The following is a 25922-nucleotide window of genomic DNA, read 5'->3' as shown; positions in this document are numbered from 1 at the left end:
ATAAAATAAGGTGAAAACTGGGTAGGTAGGGAAAGGTCATCCAGCAGTTGCTGAGATGCTTCTCATCTCTAAGAGGCTGAAGACTAAGGTTCTAAAATGTCCATGTCTTCTGCATTAACAAATACCAATTTTCTGTTTTGGGATTTACTTTAAAGTACCATTTCAGTTTAGTGATATGCAAAAATTCTTCCCAAGCCAAGTTTGTCCCCTTTTGTACCATTAGAGTACATATGGGGCTTCACGACCTTGAGGTCTGAGATGCAGTTTCTGGAAAGAGGAAGCTGTAAACCTCCAAAGTCACAGGACCACGAAACAAACCAAAACAGATTTGCCCTCCAATCAGTTACCTTCTCTTTCAACTATGAAAAAGGTGAAACTTCAGGAAAGAAACTTGACATAATGCTATTGCTACCTTTGCTTAAGAAAACACTGCTGGATTTCCTGGAAGTTTTAAATTAAATGTAACAAAAATACTGCAGTGGCCAGTCAATTACTTCTATTCCTTTCTCCATTCAGAGCAGAGCTAAATGACTTCAACTGGATGAGATGATGCTCCTCTGAAAGACACAGATACTGAAGCTTTGAAGCAGGTAATAGCACAGTTCCTTTTCAGCCAGGAGCCCCTATGTTGGAAATCCAACTCCAACACGCCACAGGGGAGCATACATTAACACCATTAACACTAAAGAATTCAGTCTTCAACACTAACCACCAAAGGCACAAACCACAACACCGCCACAAAATCCATCACAAGAGTAAATTCAACCAATATTGCTTCAAAACTGCATTAAAGGATGCTGCAGTAAGCTGAAAAGCACTTAGATGGAATTCACAAGGCAGATTCATAAAAACCTGTATGATTCTTTCCTCCCCCAATCAACAAGTTACTCAACTCTGAGCTAATTCTATGTCTGCTACTCAAACAACAAAACCCACAAGATCCAAGTTCCCTGACATGCCAGCACACTCTAAGCTTGATTTCACTGTAAGTCACAAGCCAGCTGCTCCTCTCAATCATTCCACCACGCTCACTTAGTAAGGATCATCGACTTTACAAGGACTGCAAACATCTTATTTCCGTAGCACCTGAACAACAGAAAGCCTGCTGGTTGCTTTCAGAAACCATTCAGCTGCTCTCTATGTGCAGTTGCTGTGATTTCAGGCTACAGTTCAAAATCGTTTTGTCTGTAAAAGCTGTTCTGCAAATCCCCCTGCAGAGCTTTGCTGCTGGTACCAGGTTCAAGCCCCAACTGCTGCTGAGCACGCACACCCTCACTGTGCCTATCTTGGCTTTTTGACAATTGTCCCTACACACATCTCCACTTTCGTGCTGTTTAGCTCATTGTGGTTGTTCAAAAGTCAAGAAAATACCTGAAGAATTCCAGAACAGATCAAGTGTCATTCAGAGTATGATTACTGGGATAATGCAGAGCTAGTTAACATGAAAGAAACTCTAGTGACTTGCTTACTTAAGGCACTATTTTGTGCTTTAAAGAAGTGTGAAAATATTTCCTTGTCTTCAAAGCCAAGACGATCACTGCAATAGACTTACGTTCGTCACCAAATTCTCCTCCATTTTTGTACTGCTAGTAGCCACTGTATTAGGATGAGAAGAAGGTGTAGTGTAGTCTGTTACAGACTCCTGTGAAGAAAAATAATTCCATTAAAATATCTCCCTTACCTAAATTAGATTTAAATTTCTTGGACAGATGTCAGCCTTTCTACAGGAGGAGCTCACCAAGCAACAGAAGATTAGAATGTCACACCAATTTTAGTTTTTTCTTAGAAGGCATGTCCAGCAATCCTAATTGCTGAATTGTACTGAGGTCAGAAGAATTCTTGGGATGTTACAGCTTGTCTCATGACCTCACTATGTACAGCTGGAGACAAGTCAAAATACAGTATGTAAAGCAAGAATACACAGAACAATGTACTGCCTGAGCACTAGACATAATGAACTGTGGTGGTGGTGTAACCACAGAACTACAGAATGTTAGGGATTGGAAGGGTCCTCAAAAGATCATCCAGTCCAACCTCTCTGCTGGAGCAGGAACAATTAGCATGTTTCACCCAAGATGCTTTAGCCACCTGCAGACACTTTCACCCTATGTAAAAAGTAAAATCTATTAGCTGAAAGCTTTCTGTAGCTTTAAATAAATACAGAAATTTCTTGGGTAAACATATGACAAGCAAACCCCTCCCGCCCCAGATTAAAAGGAACACACAGTGATGGCTGCAATTTGCAAAACAATTTTCTTTCCTTTAAGTCTTGTCTCTGAAAGCCAAAGGACTCCATTTCTTTGGATGGCAAAGTCTACCTCCAGATTTCTGCACTGGGCAGTGATTTCAAGGAAGAAAAAAGCTGAAGTTTCCAGTCCGCCCAGAAGCTTTCCTTGAAGCTTATTTGTCACAGTTAAGTGGGCCTTAATGCACTCAATGAACAAGGTCACATGGACCTAGCTGTAGCCAGGGACTTCTGCAGTTGTAGGTACAAACTGCCTGATTAAAGCACATCATTGTGAACGCTGTTAGCTCTCTATAGAATGACCTACAACAAATTAAAAAGGCACCAAGTATTTCTGTGAAGCCACGTTAAACAAGTTTTTTTTAGTTCTTGTCACTGGCTATCTACTGAGCATATTCTGGACAGGTAAACAGGTGTTATCAGAACCTGATCCAGAGACTCTGTTAGATAAACAGTGTGACCCTGGATTAGCCAAGATTAATTCTCTAGCAAGCACTGCAGACTCCTCAGTTTTACATGTCTGAAGCCCAAAAAAAGCTATCATTTTTACAGAGTCAAACACCAAGGAACTGAAGGACAAATTAGCAGCAGAACTGTCGATGAGTGCTGGACTTGCCAACACATAATGATTTTGAAAGCACAAACCACACGTTCGTCTACTTGCATTCAGCCAGTATGATAAGCTATTAAAAAGTGCACACTCAATTTACTCCTGAAGCCTACGGCAATGTCTCCTAAAAGAGCAATTAAAGCATCAAGATACTGCCAAATAACAAAGAATCTTCCTTAAAAGGATGACCCTATTGCTTCAGAATCAAGTTTTTCAAGCCTAGCACAGCAAGCTAAGCCATAATGGGCTGAGAGAGGACACAATGTGCACACTGACTTATTTTTCTATTTATGAAGCAAAGAGATCTGTTTTTTTCCATTTAATTATTTCATTTGCTGATTAAACTGGTGAAATATGAGATATACAATGTTTCCCACAACCCAAACTACCAAGTTGCACATTTGCATTTGATTGTAACAGGTAACCTTACTTTGGGTAGAACAAAGCAAGCACAGGAGGCAGGTTTAATCACAAGGTCCTTCCAACGAGGTAATAACTGGCTTTTTTTTTTTTTTTTAAACATGTACTACTGCATATGAAAGAGAAAGCTTTTAATATAACACTACTAAAATTCCTTCAAGGTTTGGATGCAAATTTTACAGAGTCTCAGCACTTAAGTCGCTAGTTTTCTCACTTCAGAAACTTAACAGTACAAAAATGCTTTTCACTAGAATTAATAACAAACCACCATATGAGGTCTGGTGCCCTTAGAAGTATTTGTGAAATGCTGAACATGCAGGTAAGAAAATGTTTTAGCCATAATACAACCATTCCATAAATGGTAGGTTAACCACAACCCTTCATTTACTGGTACATTAAGCCCAGGAATCTCCATTAGATATAGCTTACCACCACAAGCTTTTATAATTCAATTAAAGTGATTCTCCTGTACAACTATTTCATTGAAGAAACCAACTGATTATTATAAAAAAGTAAGAGTAATAATAGCAAGAGCAAAAAGCTGGCGTTACCTACAAGTTATTTATACCTGAAGAACAGGTGAAATTTTTCTAACTACCTACTTTGCCCAAAAAGAAGAGATCACAAAACCTAATGTGACTTTATGAACAAAAGGACCCAGCAGACCTCAGAGCTGACCTTGCTATAAAGGATCACGGTATATATGGTGTTCAATTAGCTGTTTGATTTATTACTGATTTATGTAAATCACTCAAATGAGGGAGCTTGTCAGATACTGAAAAACTATTCACAAGTACAGCCTGTGTCATTTCAGACATCATCTCTGTAACACATAGCTGTTACCAACTACCTGTGCAAACGTTTCAGTGCCATGTCCACAACCAGGTATTGATCATCCCTGTGACCTGAAAGCTTCAAAACTTTAGAGATGGCAGGTTGGGGAAAAGCAAATGGTAAGGTGTCTTACACCATTCAGAGACTTATAACACCAGATAGTCTTTACTCCAAAAATACTGCAAAATTCAAGAGAAACATCTGCAACTGCTTCAGAGCAACATGCTTATGTTTTGAACTTAAATTTCTCACCAATATGAGCTGATTTATATTTGCACAGTTTCTAAGGCAAAACATGCTCTTACTAAGATGTTTGTTTTGGGATGGATGGGGTACTCTTACAAACCACCTGCTTCTAAAGGACAGCTGGCTTGACTTTCACGAACACTTAAATCATCAAATACACTAAAGAAAGTGTGCTTTCCTGGAAGCTGAGTAGTAGTCTCTGAGAAGGATGTTAGAGTGTCAAAACAGAAATCACTGAGGTTTGCTAAAACTTGAGCATCTGACATTCAAACAAATAGACTGAAGGTTGCCATCAGTTCTTCCCCTCTCTAGTGAGCAATGGAAAGACTACAAAAACAAGAAGAAAGCAGTTGTGATACAGTATGGGAACTCCAGGGTTGGAGCAGTATTTGAAGCCATTTTAAAAGACACTTTAAAAAGTAGCAAGGCCGGTTTATTCCTGCAAAATCTACATGAAGCTTATCCAATAAATATGCACGTTGTTGGTTCAACTTGCAGAGAGTTAAATATAAAATATGGTCCCCAGGCAAAAAGGAAAGCACCTCTGTGGATGTTTTTCAACCAGTGCTATCAATGTACCACAGCTAAGAACTGAGCTGTAGAACAACGAATCCTGACAGCAAATCACCATCTCACTGTTGAGCAGTTACAGAGAAGTCAGCAGAGTTCCACACAGACAGCTATGATGAGTCCTCAGCATCCTGAAGGAGTTCTGCCAGGGCTACCTCAACAATATCTAAGCCAACAGGAGCTGATGTACAGACCCTTTCCGTGCCCAATGCTTTAGCATATTCCTACTACAGAGATTTCTTTTTTTCACAGAACAGCACTTAATTCCCAGCTGCAGCTCATCCACACACTCAAACAATGATTGTGCACACTACTTCACTCCAGTTCTCTGCTGAAAACCACTCATCTTGAATATTTCACATATATTTGAGCTTGCAGAATCTGCCTACACCAGGCTCCAGTGCCACTCCACAGCAAGGCTCAGGACAGAGTTTTCACATTCATAAGGCAGTAAAAAAGTATAAAACTTTCCAAGCTGATCCCTGTACAGGGTTATGACAAACAGCATGTCTCCATATCACTTCTGGAGAACTGTTTAATTCAAGCAGTACCAATATGTTTCACATCTGTTAATTTAGTGGGCTCTAGTGTCCAGATAACTACAACCAGCAGACAACCAAGTGCCAATTACATCATTGTGATCGTATTTTTACGCCTAGTGCTCAGTAATTTGTTAATATTTTCTTACCTTTGTGTTTGTTCCAAACTCTGGAGCTGACACAGATATCATCGTTCCTATTTCCGTGCTCAGTTCACTCGCTGCTTTGGTTTCCTTTGTAGTGACAGGTTCTGGACTTCTGACAGAGGTGGGAGATGGCTTCTCCTGTCCCTCAGGCTCTCCCTGTTGGGCATCCTTCACCTTCCTGTTCTTTAAAGAACGCTCTTTCCCAATAGGACCAGGTTTATACTCTTTGTTCTCTACCGGACTCAGGTCTGGAAGCTAAGTTAGTGTTAACTTGTCAGTTATGTCTTCCCCCCACGTCTTATCCCACAAGAATACTCTAACATGCTTAAAATAATTTTGTTTAAATCTACCAGTCCTGAAGGGTAAGCATTTTCTAAATAAATAAATAAATAAATCTAAATAAATAAATCATTGAGACTAAGTTAGCAGTATGTACATTAAATACATTAATTTTAAACATCAGAAATCTAAACCATTGTTTTCAAGCAATAGATGTTCTAAGTGAAGTGCCAGAGTTCAACTAAATCTAGTTAAAACCTATGGAAGAAAGCCAGCTTGACCCTCCTTACAAGAAAAGCACACAAACATGTTAATTTTCAGAGAACCAGGATTTTACAGGGCCCCAGGAAACTAGAACAGAAGACTCTACCTTCATTTGAAGATATGTCAGTGTGTGGACGTTGGCAGCATTTTTCCCCTATGAACTGAGCACTAAGGGGATATCCAGGAAAAAAAAAAAACAACACACCAGTGGGCACGCATTGCCTTATATTGCAGACAGCATGGTTGGAATAACTGCTGCAATTCAGTAGTTCTTTTTGCGCAGCTGAATCAAAGCAGAATGAAGACCCTCAGGGAACCCGAATGCTCTGCTATTTAAACAGTCATATCCTTTCTGGCTGAGACAACTCAGCTCCTTTCACTGCAGAGCAGCATAAAAGTTCCTTAAAGGGAGTCCTTAAAATCCTATTCCTTAGGCTTTCACAGTAGAAAGACAGAAGCTGCTGGTATTGCCTCTATAAATACAAACCAGCTCTTTCAGGAGTAGACGAAGACTCTACAATACAGCGCCTGTGGGCTTTGGAGAGGGTGGAGTTTCCCAAAGGTATATGTGGTACCCTCGAGAGGCCACAGAGACTGGCTTTCAGAGGGAAGGAAGAAAACAACAGTGGAAGCAGATGCTTGAGCTCTGCAATGCAGCAGTCAGGAACATCAGACCCACCTCACCCCAAATATTTTTTTGCTCTAACAATTTAGAGAGGCAGAAATTCCTCCAGGCACTCTAAGGTCACACTTGGAAAAGCAAATTGCTTTGTTCCAAGTATGGTCCTCTTACATTGCCCATATTAGTACAACAATACCAACCTTCAATCCTGATCGTAAGTTTCTATTTAGGCTTCATAAAAAACATCATCACCATGGGGCTGGTGGGTATGTAGGAACTGTTGGTTTGTTGGGATTTTTTTTTGTCATTAAGACAGTTAAAGGATTACAGCCCTCATATTCAGAAAAGGGCACAAAAACCTTCAATTCCAATGAATTTACTGTTTAGCCACACATGTGTCTTTCAACAAAATATAAAGGAGTCTTGATAGCTGTAACCAAGCAGAAAAAAGGAACTTTCTACGCAGTGTAAAGCAGACTCTCAATATATTTAACTTTGTGAAGTTCAGCATCTTTAAGTGATTTATGGGGCAGTTTTAGGCATGATGCTAGTATTCCTGAGATACAGGTTTTTGAATGTGCTGGGCTATTACAATTCACCACCAGTATTAACTACTGTGTATTTTTCTGCTGTATGGTTTTTATATTTTACAATAAAAACGTGAACTGCAGCATATTCACCGAGTGCCTCATATAGCAGAAGTTAAATTAATTCTACGTAGGACCACACTTCCAGATTCCAGGTTTTTTTTGAGAACCAAACACAACGAACACAAAAAAACACCTGGTCTTCTAGAAAGACAAAAGGGCTTTAATTACATTAAGAGTGCTGCCAAATCTCAGACATCAAGAGAGACTGAAACAGTCAGTTCTATAATAACCAGCCAAGTTTATCTGCTATAACCATCTCTTTCTGGGAGTAAGAAGCTGGTGATGAGTGTTAGCAATGCACAGATAACTATGCACTGGAGCTGGAAATAACAAGAAAGTTAATTTCATTAATGTGAAATATCACTAAGTGCAACCTAAATGACAATAGAATGTATTACTCTTCATGAGTGGTAACAATGTAAATACAAGACGATGATGACTGAATGGGGCTCCTAAATCTCCAGAGGACAAGTGAAAAACATTTTTAAAATTGAGATAACTTTGATTACCTATCCAGTCTTCCTAGATTAGTTACGAATAATTATCCAGACATCTGTGCATTTGAATTTGAGACTTCAGATCAGTGGCTCTAACATTCCTTCTTTTCCTCAAAACATTTATTTTCCTGCAACTCGATGTATTACTTGTTTTGGTAATCTGGCTACAAACCTAAGCAGGGCACCATAATTTAAAGGAGAACAAGGCAGGCACGGTGGCAGGAAGAAATACTGCAACTGGAAACAGAGCGAGGGCAGATACAGAATGTCTGCCTCAAAACAGCTCTCTAAGCCTGAGCAAAGTAAACTCAAGAGAAAAAACAAAACCCCCAAACTAGAAAACAAAACACTCCACCACATCCACAGTTTCCCAAATCCATTGCAAACTGTAATCCCACCCCTGCTCGAGCACTGTCCATTCCAAACACAGAAGCAGTGGATCAGCTTTGCTGGGCTGGGCTGTTGCTCTCCTATACTTGCTTCTTGAACTGAATGCCCCCATCTTCTCTGCAAGAATCAACTTGTTGATTGTTTTAGGAAATATACAAGGGGAACACAATTTTTATAGGTCTAGTCCTAACTGAATGAGCATTCCGTTATTTGTGATCAGTTTTGGCTGAACTTTGAAAGTCTGTACTGATGATATGACCTTTTACCTTTTGTGCTTTGATGGGTCCAGCCCGAGGCTGCTTCTGTCTTTGCTCTTTTGGTTCTGGCAGCTTGTCAGTGGACTTCTCAGAAAGTACGGGGCCAACTTCACTGTCACTGCCACTGGAAGCTGGGGCTCCAAACTGAATAGTTTCTATACCAAGATCAACTCCACCTTCTTGCCCAGGCTTTGTCCCCTAGTTAAAAGGTAAACATTTAACAGATTTCAAAAGATTTCAAAATTAGTACAATGACACTGGTTCAGAAAAGAATACAAAAGATGCTTCATTGAAAACCACTAAAAGGGTACTTTCACCTTCTGCCAGCAAAAGCATTATTTATTACTGCAGCAGATTTGCAAGAGTAAACAATCTATGCATGTACACTTCCTCCTCCTCAAGTCCCTATTGTTTATACAAGCTCAAGAGTAAGGAAAAAAATAGTAGAGAAATATGTAAACAAGATCAAGATGATTAACTGGTGGAGAAGGGGGAGAGGGACAAGTGTAATATAAAAACATCCAGATTCAAGTTCACAACATTTTCCTGAAATTTCAAAAATTAATATTCAAATCAAGACCAATAAGAAATTACAAACTATTTCCAGATCTCCTTATGCAGATAAAACGGTCTATTAAGTTATGTCACATTCTTACAGTTTAAAACAATAAAGATCAGAAAAGCCCAAGAAAACAAAACCACAGGAGTTTAAATGTAAAATTTGGGGCTATGCAAATTACATAGGATAAGCAGAGCTAATACAATCAAACAGCATCTACTGCTTTTATTACCTCTGATTTACGAAGGTACACAAAACCCACTTAGTTCCTTGGAGATATCCTGTTTCTGCCTGCATTACTGAACAATACACATGCTAACTAGGCAATATTTTTATTTAAAAAAATGCACTGACAGCTATCTATAGAATCTGTGAAGGGCTGACATTTTATTAAGAGAGCAGTTTTTCCATGCTGCAATCATAAAAGCACTAGCCTGTACCCTGTGTTCCTGTTCTCTCTCTTAACTTCATGGAATTCTACACATACTAGTGTAAGTATGCGCATGCCTGAATAAATGGATAATCTGTACACAAACCCAATGAGATACAGTTTAGGTAAGCTTCACATACAGTTTCTCTTCTTCCCGCCATTCTTACCTCTGGAGATGCAGCTGAACCAAAAGATGTCAAAGGCTTGTTCCAAGCACTGACTGAAGGTGGCTGAGGTGGGCTGATGGGTCCCACTGGTAATTAAGAAACGAGAATTTATAAAAAAACCCATGTTGCTAAATGCATTTGACTAAAGTTATCAGTACACTGAGAATTAAAATTATGGAAGTCTTGATTAAATGAGGTTTGGTTAAGAAACTGTCAACCTATTCAGCAGTTAACAATATGCTGCCTATTTGTCTGCTTTCAAGTGAGGCAGTCATCACGTTTGGAAACATGATCAACACCAACAGAACAGAGATTCCTGAAGGAAATGACAGTTGCTCATTCAAAGTGAATGAAGAACATGACAACAATGTAAAATACTGAATAATATCGTACTGCAGAAATCTCTTTCCAGAGGTATTTGTAGGTCACAGCACTGCACTTGAGAATGCCACTCTCTGTTCCCTATGCAAAATTCATTTGCAGGTTCAAATAAGACATCAACAGCGAGCTGGCAATCAGCATTCTCTAACTACAATACTTGTTCCCCACCCCAAAACCAAAAGACACCACTTACATTTTTTGGAGATATCATTTAGAACTGCTGTAGGAGGCACCTTGTTTTCCCATAATTCGGTTCCTAGACCATTGTGAGCCTGGGTGTTCTGCAGAACTTTGCCTGACACCGTGTATTCCGTGCCGGCTGTCCCTCCTGCAGCCTGGGTTTGTGTCTGAACAGGGGCTGCTTGTGGCTGACCTGGAGTCTGCGCTGTACATGGAGGCTGTGCCTGAGCTTGAGCCTGAGCCTGAGCTTGCTGTGCAGCTGCAGCTGCTGCCTGTTGCTGCTTTTTGGCAAATCTGGGTGGGAGCTTGGAATTCTGACCTCGATTTTTTTCACTTGATCCTTTTTTGGTCCAAACCTGTAAAGAGAAGTCAATTATTACAGCTGATTGTATGAACAACCAGTTGTACACCATGCAGCAGCAAAACCCAAATTGATTAAGCCAGTCTTAAAGCAGTTTTCATTAGGGGTATTTAACTACAGGAACAATTATATATTTCTCATCCATTTCCCTCTTGGAATCAACTGATATACAAGCAATAGTACAAATATCACAGTATGAAAAATGGTATTTCCAGTCCGCCAGTTCCACCTGCCTGACAATGCCCAATCAGGATGTATGGAATTCTAACTTAATATTAATACAGCTACCTAGTTATTAGGTGAAAATATAGCTTCTTGGGAATGAACATACTACACACTTCACAACATTCTCAGTGCTGCAAGGAACTCGTTCCTATTATAAATGTTGGTCTGTACCTGCACTGTTTGTTCTTCCTTCTTTCTGCGCTCTTCATCTTGCAAGCGTTTTTGTTGCTTCTTAGACACCACTTCTGTGAAACCATCATCATTCAAGTTAGATTGGGAGTCTTCAACTACTGTCACTTCAGGGTGATCATCAATGATCACAACACCTATAGAAAAATGAAATGCTGCTGTTTTAACAGCTTCAGATGCAGCGCACCAAGCCAAAATATGTTTTAGAGGGGAAGCAATTTCTTCTCCCACACAAATGGTGGCCCTGATTAAAGGCAAGCTTCTGCTTGACAACTTCTTTCCTGTTGAGTTTGGAGACAAGGAGTTAATCTTTAAGAACTGAAAAACTGGAAGTTCTTGTACCAGACTCTCCAGGAAATAAGAACTAAAACATAATAATGAACAGTATTCCTGAATATCAGCTGTAAGCTTATCAGTGATCCACCTTTGCTTATGAAGGTTAAGCAAACTATTAGTGTGTAGTGGAAAGCTGTCTGAATGACAGAGTTAAGATTAGGTGATAGAACAAGATTGTTCTTATCTATTCATAAAACCAAAATGAGATCTGCCACCTTTTAGAGGCACACATATTGATAATTAGATATGATAAAGGTAGCATCCCTCAAGTACACAATTTTTCTGGTGTTTTTTAAAAAAAGAATCACCTTTCCTCTTTCCTAAGTTTTCCAACATCTAGCTCTATATGCAGGAAAGCTAGCAGGATTACAAATTCTTGTTAGCATTTTATTGGTACATACTTGCGTAATTATTAAGATCAAATTGAGACAAGGCATCTGCTTTTTCTTTAGGCTTCTTTGGACCAGCCTTAGGCTCTTCTCTCTTTTTGCCACTTGCATCCTTGGTGGTCTTTTGTCCTGCAGCAGTAACACCTCCTTCCTCCTGATGCACACAGTTGCTGTTGGTGGGATCAACACTAGGGACAATTGCTGTCTGCTCTTCAAATGGCCTATATATAAAAAAAAAAAAAAAAAAAAAAAGGCAAAATTAATGACCAGCCATAGAAAACACTCAGGAAGGAGCTAGCAATCGAATGCAGATCACATTATAGGGCTACATGTGTCTACTGTGCCACTTCTTCGTAGGCTACAGACTTTTACTTTCAGCTCCTCAGAGAGCAGAAGCTTAACAGCAAAGCCATTTTGGGGACATATCAAATGTCCTGCTACCAAAAGGAATCACACTAAAAACTGCATAATTTTAAGGTCAACTCTGGTTCGGTCTATGTAGTTAGAAACACTAAAACTCAACAAGTATGCAATTCAGAACTCAATAAAGCCTTCCATGGAAAAAAAACCCAAACAGCAGCTTACAGCATGCAATGTGAGCAAATATATAAACAAGGTAAAACATACTTGCTCCACAGGCTTACTTCCCAAAAGCTATCTAATGCCATAAGAATCAGATTTGCAGCATTCTAACTTTGCTGTAGAACCTGAAATACCCAGCTTTTGCTTTAACATCATCTTTAAGTGACTAGCCAAAGAAACTTTTAATAGTTTTCACTCAGAGGTTAGAGCACTGATCACAAATTTTTAAGCCCAAGTAAAACCTGAACTTAGGATACAGCAGCCTACAAGCACAAGAGTCCTGGAGTACAGGGTAAGCATCCAGTGAAGGAATGCCTTGTCCTGCCTCCCACTTGTCATACTACTGTGCAATGTGACTACAAAACAGTGGGCAAATAGTAACATTAGATAATGATCATGTTTCAATCGATTTTAGCATGGAGAAACAAAACAGTCCCATGGGCAAACATTCCTCGACTTGCTTGTCTATGCTAGGTGATTGATCTAAAAATACAAAAAGCCAAATGTGATGCAGCAACCTGTATATTAAACTGCAAAACTGCTCACACTAGCATTTCAGCTTGCATCCAGATATTGAAAAACACAGCTCAGCTCTGAGAAACAGCACTGCATTTTTTTTAAATTAGACTTTAACACTGCACACACTAAGAATACTCTGCTCTTAACCCGGTGTTCCAAGTGTCTGCATATAAACAAAAAAAAAAAAAAAAACAGAAAGCACACAGCAACCGGTGCATGTGTTAAGTCTTATTCTCTTTTCTAAGAGCTATTACAAATCTAAAATAACTACTCATGATTTTGAACCACAAGAGGACAAGACTAAGACCATATGTGCTTCATAACAGAAGCTGGTACTCACCCTCTTTTTCCATTCCTGGGAGGAGGACCACTCCGCCTTTCACCCCTAGGGCCTGAGAAGTTCCTCCCTGGTTTAGTTGGCCCATTGTTGCCACGTCGGTTTTGACGGTCTATTCCAGGCCGCTGACTAGAAAAACTTCTCTTGGCTATTTCCCTTTTTGGAGCTCCAGCGCTTTCACCTGCTTTTGCAGCCACCTGTGCTGCTGCATCTGCTGTTTTCTTCTCATCCCTCTCCCGCCTCTCATTGAAGTCGCTGCTTTCTGAAGCTGTTTCCCACTCTTCATTTGCCTGGTCTGATGAGTTCTGGTTGGACAAGTCGGGTGTCTTACTTCCTGACACATCCAAAGCAGTGTTGGAGGGTTCATTAACCGCATTACTAACTGTGGCACTTGTTGATGAGCTGGTTACCGCCTCATTTATCTTCGATGCGGCCTCTCTTTCTTTTAGGCGCCTAAAGCGTGGTGGCTTATCTTGCCTTGGAGGTCGAGCAGGCCTCTGTCTTCGTGGCCTCTCTCTATTTGGATCAAATTTTCTCTCAAATTTTGGAGGTCTTTTGTCAACTGGTATAGGACCATAATGTTCGTTTCTTCTTGGAGGCTGCCCATCTTCTGGTTTAATGATCTCTGTTTGCCTAGGGTTCCACTGATTCTCTCTGTAGGTTGGTCTCCTTATTGTGGATGGACGTGGAGGACGACCACCAGGATCCCTGCCACCACGCCTGTACATTCCACCTCTGCCTCGTCTAGAAGGCTCTCCTTTAGGAAGAAATCCTGGTTTGGGTTTGTTCTCATCATCTCTGATGTATGTTTTTTCTAGGGATCTGTTGTCTACTCTGATAGCATTTTCAGGTTTGAATGACAGGGGCTTTGGAGGCTTCTTGACATCAGCTCGCTCTTCTCTTTTTGGGTGCTTGCCTTTGATTAGACTGTCTTTGTCTGAAAGCAGTGTGTCACTTGCGCTTTCGTGAACTTCGCTGTCAGAATCCGTCTCTGAACCATGCTGTCGTCGCCGTTTTGGGATTACTTCAAAGTCAGAACTCTCGCTACGAGTTTCACTCTCTTCCCTTTGCCTAACAGGCCCTGAAGGCACGTGTTCTGATCTAGGCTTAGGATCTCTGTAGTGTGGGTACTCTCTATTGTGGCCTCTACTACCCCGACCACGTCCTCCGTAAGAGCCCCTGTAGCTACGACCTCTAGAATAATACTCCCCACGACCTCTGCCTCTGTATCCCTGATCTGGGAACCAATCTCTATCCCTAGCCTCTTTCCAGTATGTCCTAGGTGGTAAGCCAGGCTCTCTTTTCACAGGTCTGGTTTCTAAGCGTGGTTTCTCCACAACCTCCTTGCTAACAACCTTCTCGGTCTGCTTTTCTTCCTTCACTGCAGTAGCAGGCTGCTGAACGTGTGGCTGCTGCTGTGTTGCTGGCTGAGCAGGCGGCTGCTGCGGTAGCGCAGGGGGAAGCTGCGGAGCAGCAGGCTGGGCAGCTGGTAGCTGCTGCATGACTGCAGGCGCAGGTGGCAGCCCCACAGCTTTAGCTGCAGGTTCCGTTTGACCACTCTCCTGGCTTGCTGGTGTCGGAGCAGCATCCAGGGTTATCTTCTTAACCAGAGCAGCGCTGCTGGAGGTGGATGTCTCAGGCTCAGCCGGAGGCAGAGGCACTTGAGGTGCTTCCTTTTTGTCACTTTTTTCAGACTTGCCAGGCTTTTCACTAGCTGGCTTTTCTCCTTCTTTCTCCTTCCTCTGTTCACGCTCCTCTCTCTGTTCACGCTCTTCCTTCATATCTCTAAGCACAGGCTTTTTAATAGGACCCGATCTTCTTACTGGTCTATCACCGCCTTCATCTCTTCTGCCATAACCTGGCCTAGGACCCCATCTTGTTTCAGACTTAGGTTTGAAAGTTTTTTCAGGTTTCGGTCCTTCTGATGTTCTATTACTAATCAAAATTTCTTTTTTGGGCTTAATCTCAAGTCTCTCAATTGTCTCCTTTGTCTCAACAGACCTGTTACTTAATTTAGGGATATTTGTTACTGTCTCGTTCCTCTGGTCTTCTGATTTTAGAGAGTGACTTGAACCATGGGAGATGCTTCTCTTCAGTGAAGAATGACTTTCAGCTACAGGCACCAATTCTTCTGGAGAGCTACGTGTAACTTTCTCATTCACTCCTTCGAAATTAACAGCAGTGTTAGGTTTGTCAGTTTGGAGAGGCTGCACATCTTCCAAAGGCCTGCTTGGAAACTTTTGTACTTCCAACTCCCCTGACTCTCTGAAAAAGTCTGTCTTTGGATGAGAGTCCAACTGGTTGTGTTCTACAGGATAAGCAGCAGCAGGGACAGCAACACGTTCTTGCTCCAAGTGTGCCTCAGACCTAAACAGCAAGCAATAAAGAATGTTAGGGTGAGGGAGAAAATTCTACTCGTAAGGATTTATTTAAATGAAATAGCTTTTTGTTTCTATGAAGGATTAATATCAGATCAAGGAAATAACAGGTATTAATTTTCATAGTGGCTGCTAGTTGTGGAGGTCAGTTTTCTTTTATCCTGATTAAGAGTTCTATGTCAAATGTACAATTTGCTTCAGGAATCTATTATTGGCTATACACGCAATTTCAAATGGAACCTCCAAGTTAGCAGGCTAAAACCACGCTTACTACCCAGACATCAGTACAGCAAAAAGAATTTTTGGGTACTTTTAAGATGTAGAGGAAGCCTTCCTGGCCATTCATCATGCAGTCAAGGTCCAAAGTGACTTTCTTGCTTTATACCACTTGTACTTAACATGCCACTTTTGAAACTAATATACATCAGACAGAAGTTCTCTGATATGGGGGTATGGAGAGCAGATGGAGAACGTGAAAACACTGCAGGAGTATTCTAGAAAACTGAAAATTCAAAATATTACTGCAATCACCATTCATCAAACTAGGTTAAAGATGCTAAACAAGGGGTAAATTGTCCTCCTACATCCCACTCTGTACTAGGCAGGCATGTCTCTTGTCTTACACAACAGCGCCAAGCATCCCCCAGTCTCAGCAGCTATGCCTCAGTTTAAACTGCATTTTACAACACAAATTATAGCCAAGCATGTAAGCACAGATGGCTTGGAGAACAGACACAAAAGAGCGCATAACTCGGGCTTACCTCAAGTCATCAGGCTCTTCTAACACTTTGGGAGGAGAACTAGATTGCTGAGATTCTGCGTGAGGGTACGGGTCTGACCCCCACATCATGCGGGGCTCTGACAGAGGAACGGTGTGCTCTCTTGCTGAGCGAGCTATATGTTCAAATGAATCTGAACTAGTTGCTGATCCCTCTATCTGGTCTCTTCTCATCAGTGGTTTGGGAGGCATCATTCCTGTGACAGATTTAAGTTCAACAATTTAAACCAGTTTAACATTAGCAAACAACCCCACCTCAAGACAAACAAAGCATATCAGGAGGTACTGAAGACAACTATTCTCTCTCCTCTGATCTCCCTTCCTCTGTGCCTTCTGTTGTCAAAATCAAATGTCTACTCACTGTCGGCTGACCTCAGAATGACTAAATCATATTCCCCACTAGTACCAAGAAAATGAAAAGCTGTCTGCTTCCACTGTAATGGGACAAACCAGGTCTGTAGACCTGTAAACTTGCAGGTGAATTTTCTGATGCCAGATCTGAATGGGAAAAGGCAATATGAGTGTACGCACAGGTGGGATTTTTGTGCTGTACTAAGCACCCTGGGTCCTTTTTTGGGGTAAAATTTAAAAGAAATTCCAGAGTTTTCACTGTCTTTGCTTAGTCTGCCATTTCTTCCATTCATTCCTTGTACTCATTCAGGATACCTATTCTCTTACTCATTAGCTGGATAAGTATCTCTGTTATACTGCATGCCAGCCTTGTATTATTTATGCACAATAGCTTTCCTAGCTGCAAGTCAGATGGCCATTCCACAAATTAAAAAAAGATGTTTGAGAGCCAAGAATCTGAAAATATAAATTTAGTAAAACTCTAGAAGTGCTAATAAACAAATTTCATGGTTTGTTTTAATTAAGCAAAGTAGTATCAAGTGCTAACATGTAAGGAAACACAAAAAGTAAATACAGTATTTTTCTCAGTTCAACTTAACCCATGCCAGCTTTAATATCTGTAACAAAGCAAGGCTTACACCAACATTCTGAGTACATCCTTATCTGACACCGACATACCTGCATTACAGGAGAAAGCTGTGATTTTACTTTATAGTCAAAGATACACATTGACACATGACTATAATTTTTCCAGTATTACTAAAATCTATTTTGTCTCAAACAATGAAAGAATGTAGTTTTCTTTCTAAAAAAACCCTACCCATTCACTGTTACCATACATAGTGTGGTCAGCATAAGACTTCTATTTCAAAACCAAAAAAGTTCAATGGTCAGAAGGTGCTGCTGGATTTTACCTGGATGAATAGGAGGCATATCCATTGCAGGTCTTCCGGACATCATTCGTGGGTCCATGTAAGACTGCATCATAAGCCACCGTGGATCAAAGCCCATTGAAGCTAAATGCTGAGGATGCGGCTGCATGGGCTGGTAAAGGGGTCTGTGCTGGGGAGGCGGGACAGGGCCGCTCGACGGCTGCGAGGGAGCAGACTGCGGAAGGACACCTTGCTGTTGTTGCTGCCACTGCTGCTGTTTCATTTGCTCCTGCGTAAGAGAAAACAATAGTACAAGACTTTTTGTTAAGATGAAGACTTGAGCAGAATTTAAATAACCTTTGGAAACAACAAGTACAGTTATCTCCAGGACACTAAGCATTCTGAAAATTAATCGCAAACGTGCATGAGGATGAACTAGGGAGAAAAGGGGGAAAACCAGACTGGACAATTTAGAATAGCTACTGATTTGCTGGTATTCAGCAGAGACACAGAAAAACCTATACTTAAGGAATGTCATTAATGCAGAGTGCTCTATCAGACCACAGGACCCAAGTCCAAATAATATTTGTGAGTGTCATGTTCATTATGGAAAAGCTGCAGAAATAATGATCATCAACTCCCAGGCTCCACAGGGCAATGCTCCACTTTGGCAAGTGATGAAAAAATGGCCAGTTTAAAAGCCTCTTGCCTTCTGCTCACTTGCATACTTTACAAGTGACAAGAAGGGTTTCAATGCAGAGCAATTCCTGCCAATTCCATACATATTATAGAAGCTGGAAATCAACAACTTAAGCTTTTTGAAACTCCTGTGGCCACATTCTTATTCAGAAAGAGGCAGAAGACATCATTCCTTTAATGAACTTCCTTCTTTTAATGAACTGGTTAGTTACCTGCTGCCTCTGAAATCTTGGTGGTAATGATTTCTGGAACTGTTTAGAATAGCCTGAGGAAACAGCAGGACGAGGCTGAGATCCTGAATCTGGCTCACTCTCATGAGTCACCTGTGAAATCTCTTTCTCATTCCGACCACTGTCTTGTCGGGTAAAGACTGCTTGATCTTCTGAAAAAAAAAAAAGAGATGTAGGAGACAAAAGTGAATCTTAAAACTACAACAATTTCACGACAATGTCACATAGAGGATTTTGTTCTAAAATGAAAACAGTCTGCCTTCTCTAACCTCACAGCCTTAGTTTGCAAAACCAATATAGGCAAAAATAGTTAAAAAAACAACCCCTCAGAACAAATGTTGTTAATACATCTCTCACTGTCCCTTTTAAATTCAAATACACTGGCTAATCGACCACTGGCATTTAGGTTGTACTATTATGTGATTTACGAAGTGCTGTTTCAGTGCTACCGTATTACATTTGACTTTTTTATAAACCAAGGTTTGGTTTTCAATCACTTTTATCCATTTAAAGGATAACACGATGTTATTAAGCACAGTCTAACAGTTATCTTGTGGCATTCAAGTTCCACTATAAAAAAAATGCACCAAGCTTAAACATGCGCTCTTTGTGTCTACTTCTCTAGGCTTGCTGAAAGAATAGCTGAAATAATTTACATTGCTTTTTAGCAACATGAGTTGTTGATCCTCCTTCATCAGGAAAAGAAAAACTGCTTTTCTTTCTGTATTTTTCAAAGTCCAGCCCAAATGACAAAGCGCAGTTTTTCCTTTAACATTTTGATGAGTTGGCCAAACAGGTCTAGCTAAAAGGACAGTTAGCAGCTGTAATATACCAGGAAAATAAATGGTCTAGATGCACTAAGTTAATTAGGTACGCAAATTAGACTCCTAGATTACAACTATGCTCTCTGACTCAGCTTTAAGACAGACAACTCCTACTCGCATGCAAGCATACCTTTTGCTTCCTTGTTACTCCTGGTTTCACTTTCTTGTTTTTCTACTACAGGTGTTGCCACAGGTTCTACAGGCTCAGGAACCTCATGTACTGGTTTCTCCTCTTCTTTCTCTTTTTCAGTCTCCTTCTCTTCTTTTTCTATCTCCTTTTCTTTCTCTAGTTCTTGTTCTTTTGCCTTCTCCAGTTTTTCTTTTTCTTCTTTTTCCTTTTCCTTCTCCCTTTCCCTCTCTTTTTCTTTTTCCTTCTCCCTCTCTTTTTCTCTTTCTCGCTCTCTCTCCCGCTCCCTCTCCTTTTCCCTCTCCCGTTCCCTTTCCCTTTCTCTTTCCCGCTCCCGTTCCCTCTCTCTCTCCCTCTCTTTCAGAGGGTCTTCCCGGGAGGGTTTTGTCACGCAGCCAAATTTCTCGTTTAACCGTTTCAGCTTTTCAGCACAGGCTGCTTTTCGCTGTTCTTCCATTCTTCTTTCTTCTTCTTCTCGTCGCTTACGGGCTCGCTCAACCGCAGCGGATATCTCTGACTGCTGTCGTCTCCTCTGTTTCCAGATTTCATCTTCATCTGGTACTGGTTTAGGGGGAAAGGGTCCCTGTCTTCCAGGTCCTACCTGGCGATCAGGCGGAGGTGGGTGCTGCAATATTAGCATTAGTTAGGTCAAGCCAAGCATGTATTATATAAACAACGAGCTGGATTACTATATTTAACTATCTGTCAACACATGTATTTGCATGGCACCTTTAAAAATCAAGATTTGGATAAAAAAAAAAAAAAGCAAGCCTCCACCTTCCTGCTCCAGGTCAGACTCAAGCAACCTGAGCTCAAAAAGAAGAGGTAAAGATTTATTTGGGCTCACGCCACTCCTCCTCCCCATCACTAAGGCACAGTGACAGTAAAGATGACAAACACCTTTTAGATTTGGTTACACACCGCCCTAAATCATAGATACTCAGAGTGGATCTCAGACAAAAGACCCCCAAGGAGCCAAAGAAATGCAAGGTAGCTCAGGTTAACAAAGATTTTAATAAGGACTGTTGAAAAATCAGTAAGAAGTTACTATACACACATTTCAATTGGGACTTCATCTCCTCACCTGCCTTGGCAGCCAGCCCTCCAGCACTGTTCCCATGCCCCTGTCCTCTCTACTTCCCAAATGGGGATGGAGAACTGCAAGCTCTTGAAAGCTCATGCATTTCATATGCCACTTACAAGATGGTGCTGCTTTACACAACTAGCAGCACAGCTCTTTTGGAATCCCACTCTTACTGGTCCCAGGCACTATGACTATTTCACTTGCTAAAGAAAAGGCTTATCCCTGTGCAAAGCATATTTTTCCTTTTCTTAGTCAAAATCCCTCCACCACAGCATTAAAGAATTTAACTCAAGGACGTGAGGAAAGTTCTAATCTTTCTTACCGGTGGTAGAATAGATTTTGGATGAAGAGCAGGACCACCTCTTTCATGTATAGAAGGCTGTGCCGGACCCCGATCCTGTTGGATCAGATGAAGTACAAGGGTTAAGCAAGCTTATAACAACAGTCAAGCCGACAAATTTCAGATTTACTACATTATACTGCATTAAGATACTACACCTAATGAACTATCTGCATACAATATAAATTTGCATGCAAACCAAGGCTAAGAACATTTCCACTTTATGTACTGAGAGCTAAATAATTACTTTAACAACTCACACATCCAAATTTCAGAGTTTATATTACTGCACTGTTTTCCCTCAGATTCAATGTAGCATCAAACACTGAAAGAAATTGGGACATTTGTATACAGAGAAAGTGCAAGTAAAACCAATTCAAGATCTTCCAGTTTTATTATTACCAGTATCAAGAGAAAACATTTCTGGGAAATTTTCAGATAAAGCCAACAGTAGCTTTTTCTGGGGAAAAAAAAAAAAAAGAAGGGGCTGAAGCAAGCACAAGCTGAGATGGTTGCCAGTCTTCCTCTACTAGAGGATAAACCCAAAACCAAAACAGTTGAGCTGATCAGTTCTCCAAAGCCTGTATAAAATCTGACTGTCAGAAGTGAGCTGACACATTACTGCTAAGTTGCTCTGAAGAAAGTGGGTCACGGTACCAAAAAAACCAAAACAAAACAAAAAAACAAAGACCAAAACACACCCAACAACCCCACACCCAGGAAAGATGTGTGTGCCAACAGGGTGCTATTTACTCTGTGCCACTATGAAACATGATGGACACCAGAATGACTTCATTCACTATTACAGGGATGGACAGACAAGAGTATTTGGTTAAAGCTTGTCAGCTGAGTCGCAGTAACTGACACAAGAGTTCTCATCCCCTCACAACTGTGGATTAGAACACACTAGATAAAGACATCCTATTTCTATTTTGCAACCAGAAGCAGCCAAGTTGACTAAGCAGCACCTGATCAGTTATCACAGCTCAGATAAGTAGTAGCTAGTGCTTTCACTCATGTTCATAACCTTAATTGAACTGACACCTGAGTCAGACCTCTCCTGATGAGGCTGTTGCCAGAAGAGCTGAAGAACACAAACCTGATCAGGCTGAGAGCTTTTGCTATAAGACCCTTTGGTTGCTGCTGTGGAAACCTGGGTGGCAGACTTAGTCTGTTCTTCTGCTTCCTTCTGGCCATCAGGACTCTGGGAATCTTTTGATGGTGTTTGCTCATCACTATGTGCAAAGAAATAAGAAAAATTGAAGGTATACTCCACACAGGTATCTTCTATTCTCAATGTTTTTTACCAAGTATAAGGAACTTTTTTCAGCAAGGATCATTTCTACTACATGCCCAGCTGACTGGAGTCTACAGGCAGCTAATGCAATTTAATAAGGTATTAAATTATTGGAATAAATGTTATGGGAATGAGTACTTGCACTCATTTCATTCAACCCTTCCAAAAGCTAAGCTAGTTAAGTGGCATTCACACCCAATTGGTAATACCAACTCACCCACTTTCCTTCTCTTTTTGACTACTTCCTTGTTCATCATCATCACTGAAGTTCAACTGCTCAGTGTAATCCACTTCACTCTGAGCACCTGAATGCATAAGCAAATATTCAATTAATCTTTCAGAAAGATTCAATGTAGAAATAACAGAAAGCATTATTTTTATTTCTTACCTGCCCAGCCTTCATCAGCCTCGGCATCTAGATTATCAAATTTATCAAGTTCTTTAAGTTCACTAGCACTAAGAATGGATGGGCGCTCAATGGGTTCTGAACACCATGAAGGTGGCCCTCTTCCCCTTGGCCCTCTGAAAGGAAGAGAGAAACAAAGGCCACTGTCACTATTTACCCAAAAAATTACTAGATAAAGGGTCAACTTGTATGACAATTATTTGAAGTATACAATACTGTTCTCTCAACTACAGTATATATGTGAACTATAATCCACATGTAGTCAAAATAATCACTGCTATATCACCAGATGGTTCTTTATGCAAGATAAAGATCAGATGCTTATAGTCTTGCTTGCCCACTTCACAAACAAGTGAAACATTAGCTGACAGCAGAATGCCACGTTGCTTTCAAACAACATACTGCATAGATCTGACATCCTTCTAATTACCAATGTGTCCACCTCAGATATTTCTTTATACTTTCCATGCTTTCCCACTGTCAAAGGTTCTGTACATTTTCCCTATGACTATACTCAAGTTCTCCCAGCCATCCTTCTCAGCCTCTCAGTCCTCTTCCTGATCCCAACCACAAATCACTTGTCAAAGTTTGTACTATAGCATCTCTTGTTTCCTCATGCATGTGCACAGCCATTCTCAGCTATGGAAAAATGCACAGAAAGGAGAAAAATTAATTTTATAATGCATTACAGTTCTACTTTAGTTGGAGAGCAGTAGAGTTGAGAACTGGGAATTAACTCCTTTCATTATAACAATGGAAGAATCCTTTTACAGGCTAAATACTGGCTGAACAGTGTCCCCAGGTGATTCCTGCTCTTCCCAATCAAAAATCCTGGAATATGGAGAATTCCCTCAAGTTTTGTAGTGGAGTTGTCAGACACAAACCACCCAATGGCACTGCTCCACAGAAGCCCAACTTATGAGACTGACCAGCAGTACTTCTTATGCAGTGCATACTCAACCAAAAATACTCAGTGCAAGCGGTTTTTTATTTTTGTTTGTTTGTTTCCATTGACTCACGGAGTTCATACTCAGACAAAAATAACATGAAGTTTCTTACCTGCTAGGCTCAGAAGTGGGAAATCTCATTGGACCTTGCATGGAAGGAGGATATGCCATTCTAGGATACTGACTGAACATCTAAGAAAGGTTTAAAAAAAAGAAGCCATTTATTTTAAAATATTGCATTAAGCATACTCAGATCAAAGGAATCACACTGGAAATACAGCAAGACTCTTAATACAGTTTGCTTAATATTACAAAGTGTGTGACATGAAGTCACCAAGGTGGAGTGATTACGAGTGTAAATGAACTCCTGGCAAATTCAAACTCAGTGTAGCAGGAGCTGCAACAGGTAGCCACATCCTTTGAGGAGTTGGCTGCAATCCCCCCCTTCCAGCAGAACTACTAAGTGTGCTACGAAGGGATGAGAAAGGGGCATCAGGAAATCACATCAGCGAATAACCGATCTCCGCTTCTTAAAAACTTTTCATGTGATCATCACTCACATAAGGTGGCATCATGGCTCTGTACTGAGATGAGATAGGTGGTGGCTGCTGGCCATTCAGCTTGGGCTGAGGAACCTGTGGTAATCGCACATCCCTCTTCTCTGCTGCCTTCTGGCCATCGTTTTGTTCTGCAGGTGTCGCGTTACCATCTTCTTGTCCAAGAGCCTTAGCTTCTTGATCAGATGGAGAACTGGGCAAGTTGCTCTTATTACCACCTTCTCTCCAACTAGTAGCATCTGCATGGACAGAATCAGTACAAGAAAAAACAAGAACAGACTTTATATTACAGATTTACAGGCAGGCATGATGAAAAACATTCTTCCCACCCAGTTTTCAGTGACACAGCGACCTGTGCAGACACACGTTCATATGTGGTACTGAAACAAGCAAGGGCCACTTGAGAAAACATGGTCTGTTTTCTCATTCTTTTCAGCCCTACATCCAGCTGCTTGCCTGAAGACTAAAGTTCATAGACTGCTCTAGTTGTCCTACTCTTACCTTCCAAAATACAATGCAATTTAAGAAGCATACAGATAATAGCAGAGGAGACAAAACAGCTTTAGCTGTGGCAAGTCAGGGCCACTGTTGACTCAATTTGAGAATGCTGTTAAGTGAAAGATGAAGCTTCTTAAGCAGCAAAGGTCCACCACAGAACCCTCAGGCAGCTCAAAATAACACATACATTTGTCTAAGACAAGACAAGTAGCCAGAGTGTATCTCTGTCTGATGAGAAGGAAACAGAAGCAATGAGAGCTGCACTTCTGGATGTGAATATCTAGCAAAAAGTCTAGGAAAAGTAAAGGATTTTAACAACCTATCACTTGTGACAGGCAGCCCATTCTTTTAGGAGTTCCTGCCTACGGAACATGAGTTAGGATAAAAAATAAAGAGTAAACTTAGCAGCAGTGCTCAGATCCATGGGGATCAAAAAAAATTCAAACGCACACTGTAAATAATGTTCCTTTAGGGGTGCAAGCCCTTTAAGCAGTGCTAAACTGTGCTCCTACGTATCCATTACAGTTCTTCCACTTATCTTTGCTGGGGAGCACAGCTGCTAAAGGCGCAGCACTTGCCAAGCTCATTTTGCTTTCTGCTGTCAGACCTGAAAGAAGGGCTTAATATAGCATGTACAGTGCTGACCAAAACTGTAACTGTCTGAAGCACATTGAACAGGCGTGTGTAGCTAGTTTCTTCATTTGATGTTGGACATCTCTCAAATTTCTTGACAACTTATTCTTTACACCAAAATCAAGTGAGGACCTGAACAAGCACATGGCCTCAGTCTGCAGGACCTGACAAAAAAACTGAGATAAACCGAGGCCTGGAACACAGTAACTAGTTTATGATCCCCTGAGAACCCAAGCCCTCTGAAAGCAACACACATCTTGTCTAGCACTGGCACAAGACAGTGCCCCCTACAGTGCAGGAAAGGACCCTTAGTCTATCAAACCTACATTTTTGAGGAAGAAAGGAATCCTATTCTTCACTGGCAGCAGACACAATCCCAAATGCCTACAATTAGAAGGATCTGGGGAAGCAATACACATTTCTTCACTCAGCCATGTAAGAACAGCACTGTTAGGGTTGTTTTCATTAGATCTAATCCCCCCCCAGCTGAAACAGATCCAGCTAGTCAGAGCACCTCAGCCATGAGCTAAAGATGCCTGAGCCTTTCAAATTACAGCCCTTTCTTTTGACATTCTGTAGATTACAGGATTTTTCAGGCTACTCTCTCAGGAGTACTAACATTTGTGGAAAACCCTAATGATGATTTATATAATTAGTTAATATTAGGAGATTTCTTT

General features: G+C 40.9%; 1 protein-coding gene across 13 annotated transcripts in view; it reads right to left on the bottom strand.

Moving 5' to 3' along the window:
* The window catches only part of PRRC2C (proline rich coiled-coil 2C), a 70739-nt gene that overhangs the window by 18316 nt on the left and 26501 nt on the right, over window positions 1-25922 (bottom strand). For 7 of the 13 annotated variants that reach the window (XM_071810245.1, XM_071810249.1, XM_065841708.2 and 4 more), the window contains exons 6-23: window positions 24118-24368; window positions 23670-23749; window positions 22593-22726; window positions 22422-22509; window positions 22007-22142; window positions 20890-20964; window positions 19487-20108; window positions 18515-18684; window positions 17646-17892; window positions 16364-16577; window positions 13228-15591; window positions 11799-12007; window positions 11044-11198; window positions 10300-10642; window positions 9726-9811; window positions 8579-8767; window positions 5614-5865; window positions 1553-1642 (exon numbers count right to left, since the gene is read on the bottom strand). In XM_071810245.1, coding sequence (XP_071666346.1) covers window positions 1553-1642; window positions 5614-5865; window positions 8579-8767; window positions 9726-9811; window positions 10300-10642; window positions 11044-11198; window positions 11799-12007; window positions 13228-15591; window positions 16364-16577; window positions 17646-17892; window positions 18515-18684; window positions 19487-20108; window positions 20890-20964; window positions 22007-22142; window positions 22422-22509; window positions 22593-22726; window positions 23670-23749; window positions 24118-24368 — 5705 coding nt within the window. The remainder of the gene's footprint in view (window positions 1-1552; window positions 1643-5613; window positions 5866-8578; window positions 8768-9725; window positions 9812-10299; window positions 10643-11043; window positions 11199-11798; window positions 12008-13227; window positions 15592-16363; window positions 16578-17645; window positions 17893-18514; window positions 18685-19486; window positions 20109-20889; window positions 20965-22006; window positions 22143-22421; window positions 22510-22592; window positions 22727-23669; window positions 23750-24117; window positions 24369-25922) is intronic. The other 6 variants (XM_071810251.1, XM_071810253.1, XM_065841719.2 and 3 more) reach the window with 3 other exon arrangements.

The sequence above is a fragment of the Patagioenas fasciata genome, chromosome 6, assembly GCF_037038585.1.
Source record: "Patagioenas fasciata isolate bPatFas1 chromosome 6, bPatFas1.hap1, whole genome shotgun sequence".
Classification (NCBI taxonomy): Eukaryota; Metazoa; Chordata; class Aves; order Columbiformes; family Columbidae; genus Patagioenas; species Patagioenas fasciata.
The sequence above is the reverse complement of the archived record's forward strand: the minus strand, read 5'-3'. Positions and strand labels throughout refer to the sequence as shown.